At 40.2% G+C, this 25011-nt stretch overlaps 1 protein-coding gene across 1 annotated transcript; it reads right to left on the bottom strand.

Moving 5' to 3' along the window:
* Positions 1–288: 288 nt before the first annotated feature.
* Positions 289–5198, bottom strand: LOC107767808 (putative serine/threonine-protein kinase PBL17). Its single transcript, XM_016586902.2, has 6 exons — positions 4560–5198; positions 3483–3829; positions 2108–2243; positions 1816–1952; positions 1528–1651; positions 289–1067 (listed from the first exon to the last, which is right to left on the bottom strand). Exons 1-6 carry the CDS (start codon positions 4618–4620, stop codon positions 538–540), a joined length of 1335 nt encoding a protein of 444 aa, XP_016442388.1. The 5' UTR covers positions 4621–5198; the 3' UTR covers positions 289–537.
* Positions 5199–25011: the final 19813 nt, after the last annotated feature.

The following is a 25011-nucleotide window of genomic DNA, read 5'->3' as shown; positions in this document are numbered from 1 at the left end:
AAATAATCATATGATAACACAAGATTAATAAGTCACTTGATTTGATTGTTCAACCTGGTACATTGAGGATCCGAGCTTCTTCGAATGAAATCTGTACCAAAACCAAAAATCCGACTTGATATGCTAATTTATTAGTATTTGGTTGGGTTGGAGGTTACGACCATGTCATGCTTTACTCAGTAACACCAAAAACAAATTCCTCAGACAACTTTGTTTGCTTCCCTATAGAGACTCCATTCAAAAGAAGGAATTCCAAAACTTAGGGTCTTAGCAATATATTTGGTCCAAATGATGCTTGATGCCAGACCCCTCCTTCGGAGGGACCTTATTATTTCCCTAATATTACCAAATGTCTCAAAGCTAAGGCAATTTCCTCAATACAGCATAATAAAATAGACGCGGAATGACATACAAAGTGTCTTCCAAGTATAGCTAATTCCTCCAATGAAGGAATGCTAAGAGAAAAGATATGTAATGCGAATTAATAAAGATGCATTTGGTACAACACAAGATTCATCTAAGCTTTGCTTGGTAGCTTCAACTTCTTGAAGAAACTGATCCCACATCGAGCACAAGATCAGGAGAAGGGCTATAAAGGTCACACTCCTTTGGTATCTCGCTCTTGCTTCTTCCATTTGTTTGTTTACTCCTCTGTGCTGCATCAGCTTCTCTTTCACTTTCACATTTGAGTGGGTTTGCTTTAGCTTCATACAAGGTGACACCACCACTTCCACTCGTAAGAATTGCTTCTTCACCTTTATCTTGTGGTTGAAGCGCTTCAAGTATTTCAACGACTTGACTCATGACAGGCCTCCCTTTAGGGTTTTGGCTTAGGCATTGATAGGTTAGATTGGCAACTTTTAATGCAGTTTTAGAAGAGTATTGACCTTCAAGTCTAGGGTCCATTATCCTGAAAAGCTTCTTGCTATGATTCAAGAGAGGTCGAGCAAACTCTACAAGGTTATGTTCCCGGCTAGGTTTACTTTTGTCCATTGCTCTCCTTCCAATGAGCATTTCAAGCAAAACAACGCCAAAACCATAAACATCACTTCTGGCTGTTAGATGTCCTGAATAATGCAATTGCGCATCTTAGTTCAACAACAATACACAGAATAATCACAAGCCATAAGCAAAAGTGAGGACAATTACAGAAAGGCATAAGCCATAAGGCGTATAACATGTTGGTCGTTGGCTGCAGAAAGAAGATCAGGAAGATGCTATGAGTTATGTTGAAGAATTTCAATACTTGGGTCTTCAAATGCAGTTTCTGTAAACAGCTGTGTAAGGCAGATGGACTAGATATCGATGCTATATGTGTTCACAAATATAGGCAAAACGTCAAATCACTCATTTATAAAGGTTGAAGAGGATTTGGGCAAAATAGGTGTCTAACCATCGTTCTTTGCTAGGCACAGAAGGTGCTTTACCTACTGAAAGAAATAAGCGGCCGCATAAAACAAACAGCTATCTCATTAGCTTTTGTTTTATGCTTGCCTGGTTTTTGCAACAAGCAACCATAAGACTTACCGGTCATGACATACTCTGGAGCAGCATAGCCATAAGTGCCCATTACACGAGTTGATACATGTGTTTGATCTCCCATAGGCCCATCTTTTGCAAGTCCAAAGTCAGAAAGCTTTGCATTAAACTCCTGCATCAAATCAAAATGTTAATAAAGGCAAAGATTGGATAGCACTTTTAGTTTCACCCGTACTTCTTCTCAGTAAGTAGCCAATACCACACCACAAACACAAACAACAAAACCAACCAGAAGGGATTTTGAAAGAAAAGTACATCATGAAAAAGACAACTCACCGCATCCAACAAAATGTTTGACGTCTTGAAGTCCCTATATATTATAGGCCTTTCAGCTCCATGAAGAAAAGCAAGCCCTTTAGCAGCATCCAAAGCAATTCTCATTCTTCTTAACCACGTTAGAGTAGCACAGACTCCTACAGCACAAGACATGATTGAAGAGAGGAAGAGGAAATTTCCAAAGAGAACAAACAACTCGATAATACTGATCCGTTAAATAAGGATCGGGAAACAAGAAAGACAATTCTTTAGCCTTCATCAACATGGAGCGACATGGGTACTGAGTACTCACTTGGAAAAAGGTGCTTTTCCAGGCTGCCAGATGCCATATATTCATAAACTAATAGTCTATGGTAATCCTCGCAGCAGTATCCAATCAGCTTCACCAAATTTGGATGTCGAAGCTGCCCCAAGTAGTTCACCTCTGCCTGCATGTAAATGAGTTAAATAAGCGACGCACATGCCATTGAACAGCAGACCAAAATATACACTTAGCAAATATCTTCTTTACACTGTGTGTTGCATTCTCCCAAACGCATGTCACTATTAATTTGTATGCAGTTGAGATGTAAGATATATTAATTGACATCTAAGAGTCCATTGACAAAAAAATATTTGGTCATTATATCACACAGGAAACAGAAAAAAGTTGTCCATTGTTTGAGTAGTTAGACAAATAGACGAAAGCGATTAACACATGAATAAGTGACAAGTGAAACAGAGAAAGAAAATTGGAGAAAAGAATTTACAGGAAGACAAGAAGTACCAGAAACCATGGGAGAAAACAAAACAAATGAACCAAAATGATGTTACTGCTTATAATTTAAAATAAGAAACCGGAGAACTGACCTCTTAATATTGGATATTGGAGAAAAAGAAAGGCAAGAGGGCAATTTTGAACTCAGCTAAGTTGCTTTGTCCAAAATATGACAAGTTTCTTTTATTGTTCAACGGTTTAGAGAATGTCCGTGAAGCCAACATACATTTTACGCATTTTCAAACAAGTTGCGAATCTTCATTCTTAGTAAGATTACATGGATAGATCATGTCATTTAGGAGACTTGTGTACATAATCTCTCTGGATTAGACGACACAATTGCACCTAAAAAACTGAAGCAACAGCATGAAATTATAACTCATAGCACAATTAAAGGCCACATGCCCACAATCAAGTTACTATTAAGCTTCAAAATAAAAATGTGTAGAACCTGTCCCAAATTGGCGAAACCATCTAGTTTATGGAGATATATCAGGCAATTGTGTGTTCCATAGAACTATGTATATACTTCTCTTTCACCTTATGCTACCTTCCCTTATTTGCTTTTTAGGCAGGATGCATCAGAGATTCAGAGGAGCAAGATTGGTGCGGAAAAAGAGAGGTGAATGACTATTTCAACTACGCATCAAACTAAACAAAGGGATACCAAAAGACTGTAAATAATATAGACAATAGCAATATTTTCCAATCTTTAAGCCAAAACCTCATTTTGGTAGTATCAGTAACCTCAAAATTCTGTAAAGTTGATGCAAAACTGATCTGTTTATTGTTTCAGAAGATATCACGAAGATCCTTTACTAATCTAATGACACTCAGAATACCACGGTTCAATTTCACAGAGACAGCAACAAGTATTTGGTGTTTAATAGCAAATAAGTTGAACCCCTACCAGCCACTCTCTGTCGCCCTGAAGACCTTCCGGATCAAGCTCCTTAATGGCAACGTATGTGGTCTTGTACCCTGGCCTGACCTGTTCGTCAATAACTCCTTTGTACACAATGCCGAATCCACCCTCTCCAAGAACCTTATCTGGTCGAAAGTGCTTAGTAGACAACTTCATCTCTTCATATGTGAAGATATCAAGATCACTACTCCCTGGATTTTGCCGCAGGTCCTTGAGATTTTTGGGTATTACCACAATGCTGCTTGTCTTTTCAGTGTCTTTAGCATCACGATTAGTACTCTGCGGAATTACAGGATTTGACTTGGTAGGATATGCACCAACACCATGGCCAACTGGAAGTAAAAGAAAAGGAAGAAAAAACAGAATTCCTCAATTATCATGTTCACATTTGATTCTCTTTAAGATAAGATATAGTAGTAATATTACTCTTATACTTTGCATTTTAGGAGATCCCATGTTACAAAAGCAGTAAAAGTCTTGTCTTTACATCAAGTAATAGACTATGCATCACATCATTGCAGTGATCTTGAAGAGATTCCGTTTAGCCGATAGTTCTTACTGTCTAAGATAAAACGACAACTTGGTAAACGGACCGTTTTACGCTTAAAATCGGCACAAAGTCTAATATCTCAAAGGTCAAAGCAATTCCCCTAATCAATGAATTAGGTCAATTTTGATTCAAGCAAAGTGGCAATGACATGGCAAATTTAGAGTCCAAACAGCTATTCCCGAATAATAACTTACATCTAAATTCCAATCAGACTGCTAACTTCCATAATTGGCAATAGAGAGCCTTAACTAACTTGGGATTAGCAGCATTGGTAACACTAATAATTGTAACTTGACTATACCTCAAAAATTCCAAGAGTAACATCACAAGAAAAACAGATCAGAATGACAAAATAAAGTCAATGCACAAGAATTGATGTTAATAAATGGACTATCAGACACATCTGTTTGGTCACTGAAAACTTTTAAATTTCTGTTACAAAGTATCAAGACAAATAACAAAACTATAAAAATAACCCCAAATAAAAATAATGAGGAAAAAAAAAAAGAAACCTGGCTTGTTATGTTGGTGCAGTTCTGATTCATCTTCTTCAATACTGAAACAAGAACCCATAAAACCCCACTAAAGATAAGATTTTTATGCAATCAAAATCTGGCCTTAACAACAGATTTGCATTTCATTTACCCAAAATGACTTAAAACACACTAGAGATCAGATATTTATGCAATCAAAATCTAGCCTTAACGACAGATTTGCATTTCACTTATCCAAAATCACTTAAAACCCACTAAAGATCAGATTTGTATGCAATCAAAATCTGGCCTTAACAACAGAAATGCATTTCATTTATCCAAAATCACTTGAACCTTACTAAAGATCAGATTTCTATGCCGTAATTTTTTTTTCTTTACTCTACTAAGAAGTCAGTTTTAATTGCTGACAACTGCCTAAGAATCTAAAATGGCTAAATTTGCAAAAATCTGATCTGGGGTTGATAGGATATTCCAAGAAAATCTCAAGGGAACTATATAAGCAAAACCTTCTAGAAAATGCAGTAGTATGAGGATGTGATGACAAGTAGAAAAGTGACACTGAAAAAATGTAGAGACCAAGAAATGGAAAAAGAAGGGTGTTTTTATTTACTTAGTTTTGATTTTTTGTTCTAAACTACTACAACCACTAAATTCAACTTAATTTTGGGTTTTGGAGAGTATTTAAGAGGGGTTTGATTTGATGAATGATTGGTCAGTCAAGCGCTGGGTAGGAAGAAAAATGCCAAATGACAACAGCTGGAGTCCCCACTTTACTTTGGTTGGACTTTGAATCCTTGAGTTCGTAACCTCCTATTATTTTCCCAAATTGCCCTTTTTATTTTTTCATATGAGATTTTTTTGTCTTTTTTACAATACTATTTCATTTATCATATTTTATATTACACTGTTTTGGTGAAACAAGCTTTAAGGTCTGAATTTGCCTTTTAATATCACATTATTAATGATTATAACTAAAATATTATAATAACAAACACAGTGTAGTCTCACAAGTGGGATCTAGGAGGGTAGAGTGTACGCAGACCTTACCCCTGCCTTTAAGAATGCAGAAATGCTGTTTCCGGTAAACCTTCGACTTAAGAAGGAAAAAAGGGAGGGACAATAACTAGCAAACTGATCTGACAACCGAAGCGAAAATACAAAACTAGCACTAGATAATACAATTAGAAAATCGAAACAAAAGACAACAACAAGTAGTAACAGATCTGTAGGGATACGAAAATACATGAAAGATACGAAGTGGTGTATCAAAGTTACTGTTGCAAACAAGGACAACACTCGGCTGCCTAACCCTTTTATCTTTATATTCTTAACCTCCACAACTTTATATTCATAGTCATGTCCTCAATAAGCTAGAACAACACCATATTTTGCATAATCACCTCTTCAAATATTTTTCCGGCCTGCATCTACCTCTCCGTTGACCCTTCAACGCCATCCAATTATAACAGAAATATTAAATTAGTAATTGAAAAGTTACTTTGATAAAAAGCACCAAATCAAAATTCAAATTTGAACATTAGAATAAATATTATAATAACAAATATTTTAGGTCATTTCACACTGAGAAAAGATTAATGTAAATTAAAACATGAAAAGTATTGGTATATGAAACTATAGGCTTCAATCAAATATATCCAGCTAAATAGTTAGAAAGAAAGAGGTTCAGACTCGAGTATTGAGAAACAACAACGTAAATAAAGCCCGAGCTCTTTACTTTAAAATCCTCACCAACAAGGGTCGCCGTGATTTCATTCTTAATTAAAGAGTTCGAATTTGAATCTTAAATAAGAAGTCATTCTTGTTAAGAAATACTTTACCTTTAATATAAAATTTTTTGGATTCCGAATTTAATCAAGCTCAATACGAATACCAAAAAACAAAATAACTTTAGAAACCTAGCTACGTTTGCACCATTGGGGAAGGTACACTCAATGTTGTTGCTTCAAAAACGGACTCATTGATGTTAGTAATTAACAACACATCTCGAATATATAGAGAATAAGCACTTGAGCTGCAGCCACAATTAATAATATCTGTCAATATATGTGGCATAAGGACAACCACCTAAAGGGATCGACCACCTAAAGTAACTTTTCTAATACCTCGAGCAGGGGTGTTCATGGTTAGGTTTGAATAGGCTTTTCCCTAAAAAGAAATCAAATCAAGTAAGTCGGTTTTTCAAATATTTGAACTAAACCAAATCAATTAAGTCATTTTTTTATCGATTCAATTTTGTGGGGTTTAGTCAATATTTCGGTTTTCTTATTGGGTTTTTCTTAAATAAGACATATACTACCAAACATATATTCCGGCGATTATATTTTCAATGTAACATGATCACGCTCAACTCTAGTCCTAAAAAGGAGAATCGGTCGTTGCAAATATAATCCAGTCTAAAAGTCTGGAGCCGAATCCCACATAGAACTAAGGCCTAGCTACAGTTGTTCAATATCGCAAAAAAAAAAAAAAAAAACACAAGTTCAAATAATTTCCTAGTTATAAAGATTTGATTTTTATTTCTACTAATTAACTAACAAATATTACAACTCTATTTATTTGAGGCTTGTAGGCTGTGGAATTCTTGTGTCTGATCTTGAAAGTTTCACACATAGCTTTCATCAACTTGTTGTTGAGGTTGGAGTCGTTATCAGTAATGATAGACTCCGGAATCCCGAATCGACAAATAATGCGATCGCGGATATAGTCTGCCACGACTTTCTTAGTTACTGCTCTATAAGATGCTGCTTCGACCCATTTGGTAAAATAGTCGATGGCTACTAAGATAAGCACATGTCAGTTGGAAGCGGCAGGCTTGATTGGTCCAATAACGTCCATTCCCCAGGCGGCGAACGATCACGGTGAACTTGTTGTGTTGAGCTCGCTCGGAGGTACCTTTATCATGTCTGCATGTATCTGATAATTATAAAGCAGTAAAATTATCAACTAACAAGGATGAAATTGGAGACAAGCCTAAGGAGGTCTAAAGTTGTGATCCCCCCAATTGTCAGAATCTTTCCCGCTACGTTTTTTATAATTTCGCCCAAGTATTCTCTACCGATCGTGAGTACTTCGGGTGTCGTAATTCTCTTCCGAGTAACTACCATAATTTACTAGATATATTCTTCCGAACTACACTAGCTGACACTAATTCACCGCTCACTAAGATCGCACCAAGGTTTCATTATTCCTAATCCCACCTTTAAACCTTCCGTATTGATTCCTCACATATGTTATGAGTGATGTTGTTCAACAACTACCTAAATATGTATCATTTTCCAAGCAATACATATTAAATAGGCACAGTCAATTGATGGTCATTCAATCAACAACAATAAATACGTAGTTGAACAAGTAGAGAAATTCAACGGCTCAGTTATATAAAAACATCAAAAGACTTTATCCTACAAAAGGTTCCATCAAAACCCTAAATAACAAATTAGCTATTCATGATGCTATACAAAACTACAACACTAGAACTCATAACCAATAATGAAAATAGGAAGAATGAAGTGAAAAACTCGTAGAAGAATTCTCCGTCTTGCTCCTAGCGTGTTCTTACCTCTTTAGGTCAAATCCCCTCTCCCAAAACGTCTCCCTTTTGGTCGAATCTACTCTAGAAAATGTCATTCCTTTAGTTCAGACATGTTTAGGGAGTATTTATAGGGTAGGGTTGAAGTCGTTGAGTCCAATCCAGTTCAGAGTCTTTTAACCCGTGACTTCTAATTACTGGGCTATAGACGTCGTAAGGCTAGGCTTTTAGCGCGGTCAAATTGGCTATAGACCTCGTGAAGCCTGGTCTGTAGCATGGTAAGGCGTGCTATAGAGATGGCTTTACTTGGTTTGTAGCACGGTTTGGGTACCCGATACTTTTGTGCTCTTTTCTTGCATTTTTGGTCCTCTTTTTGTGCAACTTTCATTCGACTCTTTCTTCAGATGCTCTTACACATAAAACAACATAATTTAGTTCAAACATCGCACAATTAATCACTAAACCAACAAAATATAGGGCGAGTAACGTACTAAAGTATAGCATTTTGGCCGAACATCATAACATTATCAAACCAATTGCTCTTTGAGAAATTTATCATTTACCAAGATATATTGATGATAATTGAATCAAATAATGATGAATAATTTAAATACTCAATTAAAAATTGATTATTTTTAAAATAAAATAAATTCTTTTACTTAGCAAAAGAAAACTACCAATTAAACTAGAATGTAAAAGTAAAGAAAGACTATTAAAATAGCAAAGAACTAGACTAAAAATACAAACGACTAATATGTACCATAAAATATTAAAAAATTATATAAAAATATAAATATGTATAGGTGTAATAATAAATTTAAATAGTTATTTCTATAGTCGGTTTGGTTCGATTTTTTTTGATTAAAACCAAAACCAAACCAAATTTGATCGATTTGGTTCGATTTTTCAGATTTTTATGACCACTGTATGGGTCCAAAATTGGCAACCACGGCAACGGATAAGCAAGACATGGGACGGGGTCACCACAACACAACAATTGACGGTCGTCGTGACAAAGGATGACGACCAAAAGCGGGCAGTCGGAAGATAGTAACGGTAGTTTAAACTTAGAAAGAGGTAGGAAGAATATGCCTTTTGGATATTCTTTATGTTGTACTTTTTAGGGGTTTTAGAAAATGTCCCTTATAAATAGGAGGAGTTAGTAAACAAGAGGGGGGACTGCCATTTCAAAGAATAAAGAATACATTGTAAAAAGGAGAGAGGAATATACGAAAGAATTGTCTTATTCACTTTACTCAAGCACATGTTGTTTAACTTTTATCCATAAATCTCAAGATTCCACATCCATATCGGCTGAACATCATTTCATGTCATCAGAAAGAGGAGGCATCTAATCACACAATCATTGGGTGACAGTCCCTTCATATTATGACTATTATCATTTCTTGCATTCATTGCATTTTCAGGATATTATATATTTTGTTAATCATGTCGTATTGAACATATCACTTAAAGCTCCTAAACCGTTCTCATTATAATAGAATCTCGTTCTATTTGATCTAGGAATTATTAAGTTCAACTAAGATTCACTTCATTAATTTATTACTAATTAGTTTAACAATTATTTGTTCAAACAATTTGGCGCCATCTGTGGAGACTTCCTCGCCCGGTTAATGGGGTGAGAATGAGCCTACCAAACATGTCAGAGGGGATAGCGGTAGCGGCCTTCCAGAATGGGTTGAGCAGGAATGGGTCGAGAGCAACCAGAAAACTATTGAGTAGACTCATGAAATATCCTCCTACCACCTGGGAAGAGATCTACAATGCTTACTGCGCCGAGGTAAGGGCCGACGAGGACGACCTCAACGGTCCGATCCAACGGCTGACATTAGTTCAAGCAGAATCAAGAAAGGATCGTCGTAATGATAGTCGAAGGGATCAATTGGGTCCCCGTCTCGGCCGAGAAAGACATCAACCCTACATCAGAATAGTCGTCCCACCTCCAGCTCGGCACACGGATGGCCCGCCCCGTCACACAGGGACTTAGCGAAACGAAAGAGGTATGCGTCCACTCTTATCTATTCACAATTTTTGTGTTTCCCCTTCAGAACTAGTGTATGCACTAGAGAAGCTCGGCACAAAGGTACAATGGCCACAAAAGATAAAATCCGATCCAAATACTCGGAAATCGAACGCTCTATGTGAATTTCACCAGGAGCGAGGTCACAAGATCGAAGACTGCATAGGTCTGCGGTAGGAGGTAGTGAGAATGCTGAACCAGGGACTCATGAGAGAACTAATGAGCGACCGAGGATGAGCCAATTTTGCCCTGCGAACGCGAATAATCCCAGGACCTCCAAAGCCCCCCTCTCCCGCTCGTACTATCCAAATGATCATTAGTGGAGGAGATGGGGCAGCAATCAACCATGTGAAATTCACCACTACACACAAACTCAAGCGGTCGATCACTTATGAACGGTACGATGACCTCGAAGATAGAATCATCTTCGATAAGTCAGATACCGCCGGTTTGACTTCCCCTCATTACGATGCTCTTGTTATTACTTTACGTATTTCAAATACTGATGTAAAAAGAATAATGGTAGATGACGGAAGCGATGCGTCCATTATTCATCCCCGAGTCCTCGTACAGATGAGGCTCGAGGATAAGATAATATTGCATTGTATAACTCTAACGGGTTTTAATAATGCAGTCGAGCGAACTTCTGGAGAAATAGTGCTACCCGTCTTAGTCGGGGGAGTCACCTTGGAAATAACGTTTCATATCATGGACCAGGATACATCTTACAACGCTATCATAGGACGACCATGGATACACGCTATGAGGTCCATTCCGTCAAGCCTCTATCAAGTGATCAAGTTCCTTACTCTATGGGGAATATTCAGCCTCTGAGGAGAACAACGTACTGTGCAAGAGTGCTATCGTATTGCCCAGGACTGTACACACACCCGACAACTAAAGGGAGCCAATGTGGAAGCATAACAATCAGTGATGTCGGGAACTAAGTACGGCGTACAGACAGACGTTATCAAAGATCCCAACATCATGAAAGCCGTTGAGTCGACGACAAAAGATCTTGATCCTGTCCAAATAAACAACAGTGACAGCACAAAGAAGGCTTATATCGGGCACAATCTCTCGAAACCATGTATATTTCATAAATTCTTAACTGACAATGCCGATCTGTTTGCCTTCTCCCATTCAGATATGCCAGGCATTCCGAAAGACATCGCTACGCATAAGTTGAATGTCGACCCGCTCTATCCACCGGTGCGAAAAATAAGGAGAAAGTTCAATACCACAATCAACGAGGCCGTCAACGTTAAAGTTGATAAACTGCTCGTCAACAGTTCTATCCGAGAATCAAAATATCCCCAATGGGTCGCAAATATGGTCATGGTAAATAAGAAAAATGGGAAATGGTGGATAGGTGTAGATTTCACAGATCTGAACAAGGCATGCCCGAAATACTTTTTTCCACTGCCTCATATCGACCAACTCATTGATGCAACAACAGGGCACAAACTGCTAAGCTTTTTGGATGCCTATTCGGGTTACAACCAAATCCTCATGGAGGAGGAAGACCAGGAGAAAACTACTTTCATCACCCATCAGGGAACGTATTGTTACAAAGTCATGCCATTTGGGCTAAAGAATGTCGGGGCCACGTAGCAAAGGTTGGTCACCAAAATGTTTAAAGGCCAACTTGGCAAAACGATGGAGGTTTACATCAACGACATGTTGGTCAAATACAAAAGAAAAGAGGACCACATCGACCACCTTACAGAGGCCTTCAGCATATTAAGAAGATATGGAATGAAGCTAAATCCCAAAAAATGCGCCTTCGGCGTAACCTCATGCAAATTCCTCGATTTCTTGGTATCACAAAGAAGCATAGAGGTCAATCCAGACCGGATCAAGGCCATCGAAGGAATACCCAAAATATTAACCAGCAAAAACAGGTACAAAAACTAACTGGCCGGATAGCCGCCCTATCGAGGTTCATCTCCCGATCATCCGACAGATGCCATAAATTTTTTAATGTGCTAAAGAAAGACAACGAGCTACGGTGAAATTCAAATTGCATTGAGGCACTAAGAAAACTAAAAGCACACTTGTCCTCGCCGCCACTACTCTCTAAGGCAGATCCCGGGAAACGCCTCATAATCTACCTAGCCATCTCAGAAGTCAGGGTAAGCGCAATTTTGGTCCGCGAAAATGAAGGTACGCAATCTCCGATTTATTATATCAGCAAAACCTTGGTTGACGCTGAAACGAGGTATCCCCACCTCAAAAAACTGGCTCTGGCATTGGTCATGGCTTCACGAAAGCATAGACCATATTTTCAATGTCACCCCATATCAGTGGTGACAACTTTCCCCCTCATGAGCATCCTGCATAAACACGAACTGTCAGGAAGATTGGCCAAATAGGCCATAGAATTGAGCGAGCATGATATAACATATCAGTTGCGAACAACGATAAAGTCGTAGGTACTCGCCAACTTTGTCGCGACTTCAGTGCAAAAATATTGTCCGAGGTCAAGCAGAAAGCATTTCGCACCTACCTTGGGCAACCCGGCCTCTGGGTCCTCTACACCGACGACACGTCTAATGCGTCGGGGTCTGGACTTGGACTTGTACTTGAAATCCTAACAGGCGAAGTGATTCGCCAATCCATACGGTGCCCCGAAATGACTAATAATGAGCCTGAGTATAAGGCCATAATTGCAGGACTGAAACTGGCCCTCAAGTATGGTGCACGACGAGTCGTCCTCAGGTGTGACTCATAACTCGTCGTTAACCAAGTTACTGAGACTTTCCAAATCAAGGAGCAAAGGCTACAGAAATGCTGGGCAGAAATCCATAAGCTATTGCCAAAATTCGATGAATGCCGACTCGACCAGATACCCCGGGCGCAAAACATCAAAGCAGATGGTCTCGCCAAACTGGCAGTAGCAACCAAAAATATCACCAAAGAGAACGTCGTCACCCTCCTCCACTCGTCGATAGACCAAATTGAGGTACATTCTATAAACTTGACTTGGGATTGGCGCAACCGCATTATGACATATTTGCAGGAGAGAACACTCCCATAAGATAAAAAGGAAGCCACAAACCTTCGAATGCAGGCGCCCAGGTACAACATCATAAATCATGACCTTTATAAAAGAACGTTCGATGGCCCCTTGGCAAAGTGCATAGGGCCAAACCAAACAAGGCACATGCTCGAAGAAGTGCACAAGGGACACTACGGTGCCCATACAGGCAACCGAGCCCTCGTCAGATGCCTTATTCGGGCAGGGTATTACTGGCCCACTATGAAAAGGGAAGCCATGGATTACATCAAAAGATGCGTGCAGTGCCAGAAATACGCACCCATGATACACCAAGCGGGAGAACTCCTTCACTCCGTCACTTCACCATGGTCGTTCATCAAATGGGGAATGGATATCGTCGGACCCCTCATAGCAGGGCGAGGTAAGACACGTTTCCTTTTAGTTTTAACTAACTACTTTTCCAAATGGGTGGAAGTAGGAGCATTCACACAAATACGCAAATAAGAAGTCATCACATTCATATGTAAAAACATCACATGCCACTTTGGCATTCCCAAAGAAATCAGCTGCGATAATGGACCTCAGTTCACCGGAAAAAAGACGGTCGAGTTCTTAAAAAAATGGCACATCAAGCGAATACTCTCCACGCCATACCATCCTGTTGGTAACGGTCAAGCCGAATCCTCCAACAAAACAATATTGAACATCCTAAAGAAAAAGCTTGAGGACGCCAAAGGGCTATGGCCGGAACTACTACCAGAGGTATTATGGGCCTACCGCACCATGCCAAAAACAAGCACATGCAAAATGCCATATTCATTAGTCTACGAGACTGACGATGTTATACCCGTTGAGGTCGGAGAACCTAGCCTGCGATACTCTCAATGAAAGCGGACCAAACAACGACGACAACAGAAAACAAGACCTCAACGAAGTAGAAAAATGAAGAGACATGGCTCATGTAAGGATAGTAGCCCAAAAACAACATGTGGAAAGGTACTACAACAAGAAGGCCAAAATACGACCACTCAAAGTCGGGGAATATGTCCTCAAGGCCAAAACACAAGTGACCAAAGACCCAAAAAAAAGGAAAACTGGGAACCAATTGGGACAGACCATACAAAATCACAGCGACAACAAGCAAAGGGGCATTCCAATTAGAAACAATGGAAGGAAAACTATCATAAAACAACTGGAACGTCGCCCATCTCAAACACTTCAACTTTTGAAAAATAATGCCCCTCGAGTCATACTCTTTTCTATTACCTGGGTTTTGTCCCAATCAAGTTTTCTCGGGGAGATTTTTAACGAGGCGATAAGGGGGACGTCTCGAGTTCAAAGTATAATTCATCACCCCGCCTACCGACGAGCTCTCCAAGATGAACGATGAAGGGATTATATATAGGGAAACTCCAATATATATATGAAACTGACACGTACAATACCCCTGCGGCCAAAGGCCATCGTCAAACAAAAAATTCGACCTTGTTCGGATCATTTAATATTCGACCTCGCTCGAATTACAACGGGTTAACATTTCGACCAACTCGAAATAATACCCCTACGGCCAAAGGCCATCGCCAAAAGAAAAAAAATTCAACCTCGATCTGACCATTTAATCTTTGATGTTGTTCGAGATACTTGACATCCGACATCGCCCAAATTACTTTATACAACCTTGTTTGAGTTACTAAGATCTACGGTCGTCTACGACAAAACATCACACGAGGCTGAAAAACTAGGGACCCCCTAGCAACAAACAAAAATAACTATTCAGAGGTACACAACAAAAAAAGTAATCGGTCCATTACAACTGGATATATTACAAAAGTTTTTCTTATAAAGGGCTCACAGACGCCCTCACAAAAATAGCAAAGCAAAAAACGAATACAATAAAGTCCTACACCACGTCATCCCCTGTGGCATACTCCTCATTATACCAAGAATCGGAGGCGAGCATGTCTGCATCATCATCATCAATATTGTCCCCGTCAGGCATACCGGGGTCATAACCACAAGCCTCACGAGCTGCACGTGCTTTAACATGCACATCTTGAAGTTTTGCCTCGAAAACCTTCCCATTGGCTTGCAGGGACTTATACACGTCAAGTTGAGCCTCGACATGGACCCACATCTCATATAATTACCACGGCACGATAGGGTCAGTCGAAGGATGAGATGTAGAGGGTTGCGACTGCTGTCGCACATCCCCCGCCTTCAAAGCAGTAACTTGTTCGTTCAGCACGGACAACTCTGCCTCCTGACCTTGAATACGTTCCTCAAACCTCGCTACCTTGAGCGCGGACATCTCCATCTCATTGTCCCGTTCAGATCTACAAACGTGAAGGGCATCTTCCAAAGCCACTACCTCAGAGATGGCAGTCACCCTATCCTTTTTAGCACGAGCCGATTCATCAGCCTTAACACTTAGCTCGCCCCTCAGGTCGATAGCCTCCACTGTCCTCCTGTCAAGCTCAGCAGTTAAGGTGTCCATCCACACTTGAAGGTCGGCGCTCTCGGCCATCACCCCCTTGCTCACCTCGAACTCATCTTCCTTGGCCTTAAGAGCCACCTCAAGTTCACTGCATCGAGCAATGGCTTTCATCAGCTCTTTGTCCCACTCTTTTAGCTCTTTGACCTTTTGCGCCAACTGTTTCTCCTTCTGCTTAAGCCCATCACGGAACAACTAAAAATTGCTGTCCTGAGTGAAAATATCAGCCAATGCACGATGCTTGGTGCGGTACTCCTTGTATTTAGAGGCCACTTTCCCAAAAACGACCGTCTTCTGCTTATCCCTCCGATCGCGCTCGATCTCCATAATGAGAGTCTAATATGCAGAGGAAAGAAAGCCAGCTAAAATAGATTACATATACAAAATGAATTCAAAAACAAAAAGAAGAGAGAAAACACTTACCCGCAAAGCCATGACAGAAATACTCCACGGTAGCTCTGTATCACTCATCGCCTTAAGCGCCATACTCTCGGAAGTAGCGCACAAAGGGGAAAACACTGACGCTTCCTGCTCGGAATTCGCCAACAAGTCATAATCCACGGGAATGACTATGTGTCAGTCAGGACCCCCCGTCCTCACTTCCACATGAGTATGTCATTCCAAGAAAGCTCGCCCATCTTCGGGATCGACGTCCGAACTTGAAACGTCATCCTGGGCATACGCTGCTCTACCCCCTCTAACAGCAGACAACACACCACCCTCAACAGATCGTATAGATCCGCCGCCTTGACATACCCTTTTGGCCCTAGGGGACCTCCCCGCCAAAATGGTGTCCACCATAAAAACAGACCATGTGCCTGACCTAGGCGAGGATGCCACTCCCGAAGCAACAACTCTTTTCTTTTCAAGATCGGTGGCGACGGCCATCCCGAGATCCACCCTCCTCCTTTTCCTCGATGGTGATTCATCCCCGTTGGAAGTCTCATCCACGAGGTAGTAGATAGGTCTAGAAGAGATCTCATCCCGTATAACGATGTCATGAGGAGAGTCCCTTGTTGGTACAGTCTGAGTACGATCTCCTCGGACAGACTCAGCTAAGGTAAATTGTATCCCCGCCAATGCGACGGCTTGGCAAAATGCTGGGACTGGAGCCTTCTTCTTGAAAGCCCTACGACCTATCACCACAAAGAGGTCATCTCAATAAACAATGACAAACAACCAAAGGTCATAGCAAAGGGAACACTTACCAAATGGAACTTTCGGCCCAAAGCGTTTGAAGAAGGCCGGCCAATCTCGAGTCCTCACCACGTAAGGTAACATACAAGCTACCCAATCCTCAATGCCGATGATGGGAAAAGGTGCATGCCTCTCAGCTACACAGAAACATCACGAGTAAATAAAAATTAGAAAGAATGAAAGTAAACAATAGGCATACGCCACCGACACCTACGGTTATGATTCCAATGCTCTGGAATCCAGCGGGGTCCGACACCAAGTGCTCAGTTTTGATGAAGAAATACTTATGCCAAAACTTTTGCCTTGCCTTGTCATCTGTGCCAACCACCAACCCCCTGGTCCCACGATGTCGCAGATGTATCATGGTACCCCTATAAAAACTTGGGGAAAATAGATGTAAAAGGTGGTGAATTCCAACCTCACACCCAGCCAACTCTGCATACTTCGTCAGCACCAGAAAAATCTTATACATATATGGAGATAGCTATGCCGGGCAGACTTCATAGAATCGACAGAACTCCTCCGGCAGCGAAAAAAGAGGGAGGGTATGACCGATCATAAAAGGATACACGTAAAAAGCACAATATCACGATCTGTGGACCTCCGCGAGGTCCCTCCCAGCTGGAACTATCTAGCCATGAGGAGGAATATTGTACGTAGATCGGAGTTCATTTATGTGGGTCGGCCCAGTTTCAGAGATCATCGGAATGGGGGAAGGAGTGGGCTCCTTGTGGAAATCGTTCCTGGACATAGGGTTTCTAGGGAGTATCTCTTCTACGGTGGGAAAACTATCACCCTCTTCAACCGCTACATCCTCTCTACTAGAAGGAGGGGCCATAGACAATAGAGTGGCGTCGGAAACCTTATCACGTGCACGGTGGGTTCGGGGCATCTTGGTAATAGGGGGTGTGCTGGTAAAACTAAAATGAACAATGGTGACTGAACGGAAAGACGAGAAGCAGAGTTATAGAAACTGAGCTAAAGAACTAAGGAAGATGGTAAGGAGGCAATGTATACACAAGGAAGGAAATGGCCAAAAGTTTCTGAAAAAACAAAGCCTTCACCTATTTATAGGGTTGGATGGCGCGAGAATCGAAGTAGAAGACTACCAATGGCACTAAAACCAAAGCAACAAGCAATCAGACGTTGTCTCGGGGAGATGCACAATGATGACGCGTGTGGGAGTGACATCACACTTTGATTACTACATCAATCAGGGTTTGTGGAATGTGTCGCTCTCTCAGCCTTGGCCAAACCGGTGTAATTCAACAACCAAATTCTCCAATGGAAACACAAGATGTCTGCTTATCAAGGACGTGCAGGGCCACGACCTCAACAAGCGGAGTGACTAACTGTATAGGTCCAAAATTAGCAACCACGACAATAGATAAGCAAGACATGGGACGGGGTCACCACAACACAACGACTGACGGTCGTCGTGACAAAGGACGATGACCAAAAGCGGGCAGTCAGAATAAGATAGTAACGGTAGTTTAAACTTAGAAAGAGGTAGGAGGAATATGCCTTTTGGATATTATTTATGTTGTACTTTTTATGGTTTTTTTTTTTGAAAATATCCCTTATAAATAGGAGGAGTTAGTAAACAAGAAGGGAGGCTGCCATTTCAAAGAAGAAAGAATACATTATCAAAAGGAGAGAGAATATACAAAAGGATTGTCTTATTCACTTTACTCAAGCACGTGTTGCTTAACTTTCATCCATAAATCTCAAGATTTTACATCCATATTGGCTGCATATCATTTCATGTCATCAGAAAGAGGAGGGATCTAATCACACAATCATTGGGTGACAGTCCCTTCATATTATGACTATTATCATTTCTTGCATTCATTGCATTTTCAGGATATTATATATTTTGTTAATCATATCGTATTGAACATATCACTTAAAGCTCCTAAACCGTTCTCATTATAATAGAATCTCGTTCTATTTGATCTAGGAATTATTAAGTTCAACTAAGATTCACTCCGTTAATTTGTTACTAATTAGTTTAGCAATTATTTGTTCAAACAACCACCCCTAACCTCAAGCAAAGACTAGTTCCTCAAAAATAAAAGAGAAAAAGAGCTAAAATAACTCATACATGCTTAATACAACCTTTAAATCGTACATGCATTAATACAACCTTTTATACACCATCTTAAGCATTTCCTAGTTATATACAGTAAGAATTATTTTCTTTAGTTTCGAACATTTATTATCTTGCAAGGGTCGTGCTTGTAATTCTAGCTCCAGACTATAACTCAAGAACTAGATGTTAACATAAATTGGTGATGTTTGATGAAAAATACAACAAAATTATTTTAAAAAATTTGGATCGTCTAGACAATATTCGATTGAAGTTGAAATACAAACTTGTAAGCGTTTAGATAATATTTGATTAAAGTTAAACTATATTTAGTGTTAAGTTATTGCAAGCGAAGTAGCCAAACATTTATGTTTACCTCGAAAATACAAGTAACAATTAGATTTGATTTGTGGTTTAAAAATATGTAATTTAGCTCAATACCAATTAATAATCAAGAAATATGGAGTAGAAATGAAAGAAATAAATGAATCAAACCAATGTTACTCATCAGTGGTGACCTCGAGATTAGTGACCTCGAGATGAACTGAGAGCAATAAAGCAAGAACAATAAATGTAAAGGACAATTCCGATGAGCAGCAAAAGAGAAAAGTAGGATAATATATTCTTGATAATGATTAGATGATGTTGCAAATGATTGGGGTCCCCTTTATATAATAGGGGAACCCTAAATAAGGTACATTTCTATTTACAGTAAAGAATCTTATTGGTACAACTATCTAACATCCTAGTACAGAATCGTACAATCCTATTTCGAGATTTACGCTATGATTTTGGGACGTGGTAGGAATCTCGCTCATTTTGTTAGAAATCCATAACGACATTATTTTGGGGTCGAGCATACTCGGCTTCGATGTCCATTGTACTTTGATCCTTAGGCATTGCATCCTATCTTCGACCTTGCCTGAGCTAGGGCTTAAGACAGACTCCCGAGCCTATAAATCGGAGGCATGTGATTTTGACCGTATATAAATAGTCCCCGTGTTTCTTAGAATAAAATGATAAGAAACGATTTAATTCTCGATCTTTCAATACCTCGATCATGGTGTCAATCTCGTGACGTCAGTGACTAAAGTGACTGAAGGGTTGTGTCTGCACAGTTTCCCACGGTCATTAATTGGGGACGATTGGCGGTCGGCTATTCGGCTTCCCTGATACGCTTAAGTGGCCTTTATAAATAGGCCAACTTCACAATTTTGCAAACTTTACTTCTCAAATCATCCTTGAAATCTCTTTAGCTCTTTCAACTTCTTTGAATTTACTTTCTTCTCAATTTGCTATCACTACAACATCTACTCTTCCCCTCTTTTAAATTTACAAACCGCCATGGCTAAAACGTCTAAAACTGTTCCTCAAAAAGAGAAAGTATCATCTTCTTCTACTTCCCGGCCGACCAAACCAGTGGTGCCGCCAACTCTTCATGAAATCACCCCAGCTCTTGCATGATAAAGAGGGATTTTAATTTCGAAAATCCTCCTGATATCCCAGGCCGATGTGAACATATATCTCGATACATTAGTTCGATATCGGAGAAATACCTTAAAGACATGAAAAAGGATTGTGGCTGGGGAGACGAGGTCGTGGTTCAGATCCCAGGCGCCAAGGAAAGCATCACTACCCACGTGGAGGGGTTTTTAAGTGTTTACACTTACTTCTTCACACTGGGTCCCCTCGACCCAGTAGTGATCGACTTCTGCAAAACATACGAGGTCACCCTCGGCCAGATTCATCCCTCCTTTTGGCGCATCGTGTTCATGCTGTGCTATTTTTTCGAAAAGGCCGAGGGGTTGGAATTCACCCTCAACCATCTTATTCGGTTGTATTAGCCCTAGCTGTTTCGAGGGTTCATCAAGCTGCAACGTCGAACAAAGAAAGACTTCTTTGCTAGTAACGATGAAGATAAAGATCGAGGATGGATGAGCTGGTTCATTAGAGTAAGTACTTTGGACATCATCCCTGTGAACATAATGCCATTCCTGGAGAGATGAAATTTCAATTGTAAGTGGGGTTCCTCAACAAATACTTCTTCATATTCTGCTTCTGTTTTCCATAATATTTTCATCCTTTCTGCAGCTATTGCTTGGACACCTCACATTGTCCCTGTTACAACCCATATTTAGTACGTTAGTTCATGCCATAAGGTAGTCGACGTAAATCCATGAAGATATTATATTTAAGATGATAAGAAATTAGTCCTATTGGTCTTAAATGATACAAAGGTGTATGAGGGTGGTTAACAAGTATTAAAAGTTAAACAAATCAAAAATGTTGTCAGTCGTATTTTCGGTTAAACATAGAGGTGATTAATACACTCAAGAGGTCGTGTTTTAAGGTATTTGAATCATATCATATATCTGTATCATAAGTCTTTAAGTCAAACGAGTTATGAAATAAAAGTCAACAAAAGTTGTCGTAACTTAGGTTCATAATTTTACTTAAACATTAGGTCAAACGTTACTAAGATTTTCTCCAAATTTACTTAGAATTATGGGGTGATCTATCCACCAAATTGAAGATCTATGAGTCTAGTTTTCAACTCATTAAATCGTTCATCAATACGATCTCGGAGTAGAGAAATATTCGTATTTTTGTGAGACTGCGCCAAGCACCTCTCTATGGGGCCCACTTAGGCGGTTTAAGACATTTGGATATATATATATATATATATATATATGATGCTTACAACCCGTTTTAAGTCATTTTTTCAGTATATTCAGACCTTAGAACCCTAGAAACACCCTCTCAAGGTTCTCTCAAAATTCAAGATCCAAGCAAAGGGCAAACAACACAAATCAAGTGTCGGGAATCCCGTGGCACTAGTAAGTTTCTTGTTCTTGTTGTTGTTGCTCATTTTTGTGTTGTTCCAGCTCGTGTGGGAGGTTATTTTAAGGGGTTTATGTTCTTTAAATACTCCCTCAAGTTCTTAATATCAACCCTAGGTGATTTCAAGCCTTCTAAAGTGATTCTAGTACCGAAAAACCTTAATTGATTGCTAGTTTCGCTTCCTTGTTGTTGTGGCAGCATTGGAGGGATATTTCGTGGATAATTAAGGTCATATTGGAGTTGTTCTTTCTGTCTAAAGGTAAGGAACCTCGTATTCTACATGTATTTAAGATTATCTAAGTTGCGGCTAAGTCATTGAAGCTAGAACTTGTGAAATATATATCGAAAGGCTTGGTAGTAATGTTATCGGTTGGTGGACTGTTTTGGGAGGCTCAATATGATTAACATTGATGTTGTTTGGGATGTTTGGCGATTGTTTTCACTTGTGGGAAGTCATATAAATAGGGGAGGTGCTTTTTGTTTCATCGTAAAATAGGTTGTGGCAAGTATATAATAATTACGACGCTTAAACATTAACGATAGTGTCATTTCTCCTATTGTAGACTAAGGAGTCGTGACATTTGCATAGCTTGAGGTTGGGCAGTATATACAAGGTATGTGAGGCTATCCCTTTCCTTCTTTTGCATGACTCCGATTGTACATAATATAATGAACGAGCTAGTAGTACTTACATTGTTTCCCCTCTTATGGAACGATTGATGTTGATGTTGCTTCTCTTATTCTTATGTTATCAATGTTGTTGGTACTTCCTGATTCTTATAAGGTTCATGGTGAAGAGTTATTCCTAGTAACGTGTACTTAGGATACTGACCTTACGTCGCTCCGAAAGTTTTAGAATATGAGTCGAGCATGCATTATATATATATATATATATCTATTTTACTCTATCGAGCCATGCTATAGTCGGTCGGGTACGACACCTACTGTGAAACCATTGATCAGTTGGGTTTTACCGAGCTCCACATGGCCGGGTACAATTCTACCAAGCCTTATGATGGCCGGGTACGTTTTTACCGAGTACTCTTTGAGTTTGGGTACGTTATGATGAAGATGATGCCCACATAGGCGTGTTTTTTAAAAGTTTATGTATATATATGTCAGTATCATGCATTTCATGTCAATATCCCACAGAGGTACCCAGATGTTACAGGTTGTATATTCTATATCCTTATTCACATTACTGTTCATAGTTATGTTTTCCTGCCTTGCATACTCAGTACTTTATTCGTACTGACGTCCTTTTATTTGTGGATGTTGTATGTCGTGCTGTAGGTCCTACTAGACAGGCAGGTGCAGCAGCTCCCCCACCACAGTAGGCTGTCCAGTTCAACAGTTATTGGCGAGATCCCTTCTCCGGACTTGCCGGAGTCTTGGTATGCATTTTTGTTATAGATATTATGGGTATGTCGGGACCCGGTTCCGGCAATGTTGTAGCACTTATGTTCCTTTAGAGTCTCATAGATAGGTGTCAACTCATGTATAGTTAGGTATGCCTTGTCGGATGATTTTTGTTGTATAGTATTTCATGGTAGTGTGGTAGCTCGTACCTTATATATAGTTTCTTGATTGTCTGGTCATCCCATGTTATGTATGTTCATGCCATCATCTTTCTTTGTTGGTTTTCCATGATCCATGTCTACAATTTATATTGATCTCGTCGGCCCTAAAAGATAATAAAGAAGGCTAGACAAAATATACATTGGCGCTCGGCAAATATGGACGGTGCTAATCTTGGCCCTCCAGTTTGGGTTGTGACAAACTTGGTATCAGAGCAAGTTTGTCCTAGGGATTGTCTATGAGTCGTGACTAGTAGAGTCTTGATTATGGATGTGTAGCACGCCACATTTATACTCAGGAGGCTACATGACATCTAGGGTTGTTACCTTCTTCCTAAATCTAGATCGTGCATAGAGTTGAGTCGTAAGTGTTCGTCTCTAATATTCACCTTGTTTTATTTTAGTGATGCCTTCGACTAGGAAGCAAACGATTAGTAGACGGCTTGATACAGCTGCGGGAGAGGGTACCGGTCAGGTGCCTTAAGCCAGAGCAGGCCAAAATGAGGCTCAGAGTGAGATACCGTCTCATACCTCATCTACTCCGTCTCCACCAGAGGATATTAGGAGGTACCCAGCACCACCAGTTCCGCTGTCTGGCACTACAGACCAGGATATGCGGAGTGCAGTGCGGTTGTTAACTAGCTTAGTAGCTGCTCAAGCTTAGAGGTAAAATACTGGTGTTGTTGATAAACTGGCTAGTACAAGAGTTAGTGATTTTATTAATCTAGACCCTCCAGTGTTTATTGAATTAGACCCTAAGGAGGACCTACAAACTTTTATTGATCAGGTTCATCGTTCATTGCGGGTTATGCATGCTAGTGATACAGAGGCAGTAGAGTTGGCTTCTTATCGGTTACTGGATTTAACGGTTTTTTGGTATGATAGTTGAGAGAGATCCAAGGGTCCGAACGCTCCTCCAGCTGTGTGGAAGGAATTTTCTAAAGCCTTCCTTCGTCACTACTTGCCAGTTGAGATACAAAGAGCTAGAGCTGATAAGTTCTTGAACCCTCGACAAGGTAATATGAGTGTGCGAGAGTATAGTATGCAGTTTGATTCTTTAGCAAGGTATGCTCCCCATATGGTGACCGAGATGAGTGATAGGGTGCATCTGTTCGTGAACGGTTTGGGACCACATCTGATAAATGAGTGCACGACAGCCTCCTTGGTGGAGGGCATGGATATTTCCCATATTTAGGCTTATGCCCAGACCCTAGAGGATTGTAAGCGCTAGTAGAGGGCAGATAGGGAGCAGGATAGGGGCCAACATAAGAGGGCGAGATTTGCAGGGTATTCTGATGACTTTAGAGGCAGAATTAGGCCCCAGTCTTCGAGGAGTTCGATGCCACCTATAGCTAGTGCTCCTCCACAGTTTCAGAGGCCTCGATATAATCAATTTACCTATTCTGGTCCAGGTTAAAGTTTGCGGCCATCAGGCTCACAACATCACAGGGATACTAGTCAGACGAGACCCCCAACACCATATTGTGATCTGTGCAGCAAGGCCCACTTTGGACTGTGCCGTCGAGGTTCTGTGCATGCTATTCTTGCGGACAGCCTAGCCATATGATGCGGGATTGTCCTAACAGAGGAGGTAGTGGTATGGCTCAACTGACTGGATCTGTTTCTTGTTCTTCCTTATCAGTTCAACCTTTAGCATGGGGTTTTCAGCAGTTGACAAGTCGT

Source organism: Nicotiana tabacum, chromosome 10 (genome assembly GCF_000715075.1).
Source record: "Nicotiana tabacum cultivar K326 chromosome 10, ASM71507v2, whole genome shotgun sequence".
In the NCBI taxonomy this organism is placed as follows: Eukaryota; Viridiplantae; Streptophyta; class Magnoliopsida; order Solanales; family Solanaceae; genus Nicotiana; species Nicotiana tabacum.
This window is presented reverse-complemented; position numbering and strand designations above follow the sequence as displayed.

Bases quoted from the DNA above. Each gene is read 5' to 3' on its own strand.
- LOC107767808 (XM_016586902.2), bottom strand. From the start codon at position 4,620: ATGGGTTCTTGTTTCAGTATTGAAGAAGATGAATCAGAACTGCACCAA. The intron at 2,244-3,482 runs GTAGGGGTTCAA...ATTTACATGCAG, and splicing joins AGGGCGACAGAGAGTGGCTG to GCAGAGGTGAACTACTTGGG. The intron at 1,068-1,527 runs GTAAGTCTTATG...TGCATTATTCAG, and splicing joins TCCAGAGTATGTCATGACCG to GACATCTAACAGCCAGAAGT.